The 6,210-nt window shown below is 52.1% G+C and overlaps 1 protein-coding gene across 1 annotated transcript in view; it reads left to right on the top strand.

Annotated features, from left to right (window-relative positions):
* NLGN3 (neuroligin 3) overlaps window positions 1-4,915 on the top strand; it is a 30,568-nt gene extending 25,653 nt beyond the window's left edge. The window contains 2 exon segments of the mRNA XM_017875865.1: window positions 958-1,747; window positions 3,049-4,915. Coding sequence (XP_017731354.1) covers window positions 958-1,747; window positions 3,049-3,892 — 1,634 coding nt within the window. The 3' untranslated portion in view covers window positions 3,893-4,915.
* The last annotated feature ends 1,295 nt before the right edge of the window (window positions 4,916-6,210 follow it).

Here is a 6,210-nt window from a genome sequence, read left to right as displayed (position 1 = left end):
TTTTTTTTTTTTTTCTAGAGGGGGAAAATTATCTTCTTTTTGAGTTTGGGGGACTGGTTCCCTCTCTGCTGGGGGAAAATCTGAATTTGAATTATCAGTAGTTTCAGATAAAAGGAAAGTCTCTGCCAGGTGCGGTGGCTCACGCCTGTAACCCCAGCACTTTGGGAGGCCAAGGCAGGCGGATCACCTGAAGTCGGGAGTTCAAGACCAGCCTGACCAACATGGTGAAACCCTGTCTCTACTAAAAATACAAAATTAGCCTGGCATGGTGGCGCATGCCTGTAATCCCAGCTACTCGGGAGGCTGAGGCAAGAGAAATGCTTGAACCTTGGAGGCAGAGGTTGCGTGGAGCCAAGACCCTGCCATTGCACTCCAGCCTGGGCAACAAGAGTGAAACTCCATCTCTAAAAAAAAAAAAGCAAAGTCTCAGTGGAGACCACAGATGGGGAGCACAGATTCCCTGGAGACTTTCAGACCCTAAGGCCTTTGCCCTTGGGCTCCTTCCCCAAACCCTCAGAATGTGGGGCTCTTGCCTGCCTGCATTTCTCATCTCTCATGAAAAAGACTCCTTTGTGGTGCAAGTGCCAGCTCCCTGGTGGTGCGCTGGCACAGAGCTGGGCCCAGCTGGGCAGGAAGCAAGAGGGGAAGACAAGGAGAGATAAAGAGAGGCGGCATAAGGGGGCTGACGTCTGGGATTCAAGGGGTTAATTCTTCCTGACATTGCCTTAACCCCTAAGTTACCAGTCATTGCACCAGGACAGGGAAGGGATGGAGGAAGCTGTCAAGGAAGGGGTTCAGCAACCCCTCCTTTGGCCCTACATCATCCCCTGCCAAAAGAGTTGTTCCCCCTTCCTAGCCCATTTAAACCATGGGGCAGCCTCAGTGACAAAGGAATGAGGGGATTTATGGCTATGTATGACACGACAGATCTGACCTGGTGCTACCTGTCTTCTGTAGGACTTTTCCAGAGAGCCATCATCCAAAGTGGCTCTGCTCTGTCCAGCTGGGCTGTGAACTACCAACCAGTGAAGTACACCAGCCTGCTGGCAGACAAAGTGGGCTGTAATGTGCTGGACACCGTGGATATGGTGGACTGTCTTCGGCAAAAGAGTGCCAAGGAGCTGGTAGAGCAGGACATCCAGCCAGCCCGCTATCACGTGGCCTTTGGCCCTGTGATTGATGGTGATGTCATTCCTGATGACCCTGAGATCCTCATGGAGCAGGGCGAGTTCCTCAACTATGACATCATGCTAGGTGTCAATCAGGGTGAGGGTCTCAAGTTTGTGGAAGGGGTGGTGGACCCTGAGGATGGTGTCTCTGGCACTGACTTTGACTATTCTGTCTCCAATTTTGTGGACAATCTGTATGGGTATCCTGAGGGTAAGGACACCCTGCGAGAGACCATCAAGTTCATGTATACAGACTGGGCAGACCGTGACAACCCTGAGACCCGCCGTAAAACACTGGTGGCACTCTTCACTGACCACCAGTGGGTAGAGCCCTCAGTGGTGACAGCCGATCTGCACGCCCGCTACGGCTCACCTACCTACTTCTACGCCTTCTATCATCACTGCCAGAGCCTCATGAAGCCTGCTTGGTCAGATGCAGCTCATGGGGATGAAGTACCCTATGTTTTTGGGGTTCCTATGGTAGGCCCCACTGACCTTTTCCCCTGCAACTTCTCCAAGAATGATGTTATGCTCAGTGCTGTCGTCATGACCTATTGGACCAACTTTGCCAAGACTGGGTAAGGAGAAAATAGGTTTTTTCTTCTTTGAGACCCCAGCATGCCCTCCCCTCCACTCCTCTAGCTAAATCTCTTCCATCATATCCCTTCCTAAGATGTTCCCAAAATCTTGCTTGGAACCCCTTCACTCATCTTCCTACCTCCCCTTCCTGAGTCTTTCATGCCATTTTCCTTCCTTCAAAAATGTTGTTGAGGCTCAGAACTCAGTTAGCATCGGGACTAGGAAGGAATGAGAGTTACTGGAAGAACTATGAGATTGAGCCAGGCCCAGTGGCTCACGGCTGTAATCCCAGCACTTTGGGAGGCCAAGGCAGGCAGATCACTTGAGCCCAGGAGTTCAAGACCAGCCACGGCAACATAGAAAGACCCTGTCTCTAAAAGAAAAAGCATTAGCCGGGCATGGTAGTGTGCACCTGTAGTCCCAGGTACTTGGGAGGCTGAGGTGGGAGGATCGCTTGAGCCCCGGAGGTTGAGGCTACACTGAACTGTGATCATGCCACTGTACTCTAGCCTGGGTGACACAGCAAGACCTAATCTCAAACACACACACACACACACACACACACACACACACACACACACTACAGGATTCAAGGTTAGCTGGTCAGAGGTCATGCGAAATAGGAATGCAGTACTTCAGAAAGAGGCTTCAGGGCCGGGCGCGGAGGCTCACACCTGTAATCCCAGCAGTTTGGGAGGCTGAGGCAGGCGGATTGCCTGAGCTCAGGAGTTCGAGACCAGCCTGGCCAACATGGCGAAATCCTGTCTCTAATACAAAAAATTTGCCAGGTGTGGTGGCAGGCGCCTGTAGTCCTGGCTACTTAGGCAGGAGCATTGCTTGAACCCAGGAGGCAGAGGTTGCAGTGAGCCGAGGTTGCACCACTGCACTCCAGCCTGGGTGACTCTGTCTCAAAAAAAAAAAAAAAAAAAAAAGAAGAAAAGAAAGACAGAGACTTCAGGTTCAGCAATTTCTGCTTGCTTAATAAAAGAAAGAAAGAGCCTTTATTAGGGGGCTCCTGGCAAAACTGGGCAGCTGAAAAGATTGATAAATGCTCAGTAGCATGTGCAAAGAAATAGCATCTATAGCCTTAATCTTAAAGGATGAGTGCCGGGAAGGAGGAGATAGGAGTTCAGGCCCTGGGGAAGAAGCAAGTGTGGGCAGAGCAGGGGGGACCCTGAAAAAGATGGAAACGGTGGGAAGTTCTGAACTGGGAAAGAGGTTTGGCTGTCACAGGAAAAATGCTGGGCCTTTTCCTCAACCAGATAGAGTGGTGACCCCAGATTTCCATGTGGTATTTCAGGGATCCCAACAAGCCGGTCCCCCAGGACACCAAGTTCATTCACACCAAGGCCAACCGCTTTGAGGAAGTGGCCTGGTCCAAATACAATCCCCGAGACCAGCTCTACCTTCACATCGGGCTGAAACCAAGGGTCCGAGATCATTACCGGGCCACTAAAGTGGCCTTTTGGAAACATCTGGTGCCCCACCTATACAACCTGCATGACATGTTCCACTATACGTCCACCACCACCAAAGTGCCGCCTCCGGATACCACCCACAGCTCCCACATCACCCGCAGGCCCAATGGCAAGACCTGGAGCACCAAGCGGCCAGCCATCTCACCTGCCTACAGCAACGAGAATGCCCAGGGGTCCTGGAACGGCGACCAGGATGCAGGGCCACTCCTGGTGGAGAACCCTCGTGACTACTCCACTGAATTAAGTGTCACCATCGCCGTGGGGGCCTCCCTCCTGTTCCTTAACGTTCTGGCCTTCGCTGCCCTCTACTACCGTAAGGACAAACGGCGCCAGGAACCCCTGCGGCAGCCTAGCCCTCAGCGGGGAGCCGGGGCCCCGGAATTGGGAGCTGCTCCAGAGGAGGAGCTGGCAGCGTTACAACTGGGCCCCACCCACCACGAGTGTGAGGCCGGTCCCCCCCATGACACGCTGCGCCTCACTGCGTTGCCCGACTACACCCTGACCCTGCGGCGCTCCCCAGATGACATCCCACTCATGACCCCCAACACCATCACTATGATCCCCAACTCCCTGGTAGGGCTGCAGACATTGCACCCCTATAACACCTTTGCTGCAGGGTTCAACAGTACCGGGCTACCCCACTCACACTCCACTACCCGGGTATAGCTCCAGCTCAGAGCACAGCCAATCTCCCGGCTCCCTCCCTCCCAGATCCAGGAACACATGCACACACACACACACACACACACACATGCAGACACACACACGCACACACATATATGTATACGCACGCACCCACACCCTACAGCAGCTCCACCCGCACAAACATAGACAGATGTGGACATGCACCCGCATGTACAAAAACACAAATACGGAAGTAAACCTGAACAAACCCTTTAAATGGGGACGCAGATGAGTCCTTGGGAAACCGAGGACCCATGAAACAGCAGCTGAAGCCAGCTCCCTGAGCCTGACCACAGACACTCCTGGGGGGCCTGAAAGCAACAGCTGGACACCCCCTTGGTGCTCGCCTTCGGCCTCTCTTGGAACTGCACCACCGACCAACTCCAGACTTGGGAGCTTTACAGAGCAGAATAGCTCTTCCTCCCCAGGACTTGGTCTTTTTTCTGGGTCTTGTTTTGTTGATTTTTCTTTTTTAATTTTGGAACAAATGCTTTTCCAACCCGTGAGTGCTAAGAGGCTCTGGAAGGGAGGGCTCTAGGCCCGAAGGTCTCTCTGGCTCTAGGACCCCCAGTGCTCACACAATCAGACCAAGGAACGGGACCCCCAGGAAGGTAACAGATTCAAGCAAGACCATGGGGTGGAAGGAGAAAGGGGCTAGCGCTGGATGGGGCTGGAGGGCCGGAGGGGAGAGATCTCCAACGCTCTCTGTGTCCGTGTGGAGGGCTGCAGAGCCTGCAGGGTGACTTGCCAACAGCGTTGGCAGCGTTGGCCTGGCCAGACCAGGGGACCTTAGATTTGGTGAACAAGGTACTACGGAAGCCACATTACTATTGGGCCCCCAGGTCTGATCTGGGTTTTGCCTCTGCCCTTGGGGAAATGCTATCAGAAATTCACCCCATTTTCTTTACAGTCTCTTTTGTGTCTGTCATTTCTCTTTCAAAAGGCGGTGTTTTTTTTTTTGTTGGCTTTTTTTTTTTTTTTAAAGAAAAGTTCTTAAAACACTAACGGAAACCCATGGAGTTTGTCCTTTGTAAAATTTTAAACACAGTGTCTTGATATAAAATAAAAAATCCAGTTAGCACTCCCAACCTGCCTCCCTTGCACAGGCCTTGCCCCAGCAGACCTGCCAAACAGGGTGCCCCTGTGGGCTGGGAATCAGGCAGTCTCCCCCTGCCGCCTGTATCTTTAAGCTGATATGAGTCTGGGCTGCACTGTGCGGGGTTGGGCGGGGGGTTGGCGGCCCCTGCGTGAAGGCCTCTCCAATCTTAATCAGGTTGCTCTTCCCATCCCCCTGCCCCCAGCGCGCTGGGTTCCTGCAGCTGAAGCCTCCTCTCAGCACTTCAGGCCTCCTAATGAAATGGCAAAAATACTTCCTTCCTCCTCTGCCACCGCTGCGGCCTCCTCCTCCTCTTCCTTCTCCTCCTCCTCCTCTGCTGCAACCACCCAGCCCTCACCTTGGACTGGGGGCTGGGAGGAGGTTTGACCTCTAACATGCTAAAATTCTTTCTCCTATCTGAATCCAGTGCAGCGTCAGACGTGGACTCCCTGGCCTTGAGTGACTGACAGAGCAGGGGCCCTCTCCTTCCCCAGGAATACTTGTTTGCTGCTCTATGAATTAGAACTGGAGAAGTCCTTGGGGCCCTGGGATCGATTTTTCTACAGGATTGTGATCAGTGACTCCCTGTCAACCCTGGGGCATGGATTCAGTGGGGCCCCACAGGGTTAGCATTATGGGATTTCATATTATTCTCAGTGACTTGAAAGACTGAACTGGGAGTATGCTTGGCAAGTATGATAGTTGGGTGGGGTTGCTGATACCTCAGAAAGCAGGAATAGAATTCTTCAAATGACCCTGACAAAATGATGGAGATGAACCATCACAAGCAGGACCATGTTCAGAGAGGACGAACACAGGTAGTGTGCACAAAGACCAAAACCCAGAACTAATACACTAATATGGTACACTGGACAAGGGAGATGGGCAGTGATTGACTTGACACAAGTATAGTTAAAAAGAAGAACTGGGGAGATGGTGTCAGGGTACATCACAAGTGAGTCCATGGTGTAAAACTGCTTTTCTCCCTCCTTTCCTCCCACCCTTCTTTCCTTTCTTTTTTCCAAAACTAATGTGGATCCTGCATATAGTAACAAAAACACAGCATGGAGGAGCTGAGAAGCCATCCAAGTGTGAGTTTTAGAACCAGAAGTCACCTGAGAGTCATCTAGTCCAACCCATTTATTTTATAGTTGGGGAAATGGGCCCAGAAAAGCCCGTCACAGTTAGTATTAGAAACAGACCT

Source organism: Rhinopithecus bieti, unplaced genomic scaffold (assembly GCF_001698545.2).
Source record: "Rhinopithecus bieti isolate Rb0 unplaced genomic scaffold, ASM169854v2 scaffold_10417, whole genome shotgun sequence".
Taxonomy (NCBI): Eukaryota; Metazoa; Chordata; class Mammalia; order Primates; family Cercopithecidae; genus Rhinopithecus; species Rhinopithecus bieti.
Note: the sequence above shows the minus strand (reverse complement) of the source record. Positions and strands in the feature narration are given on the sequence as shown.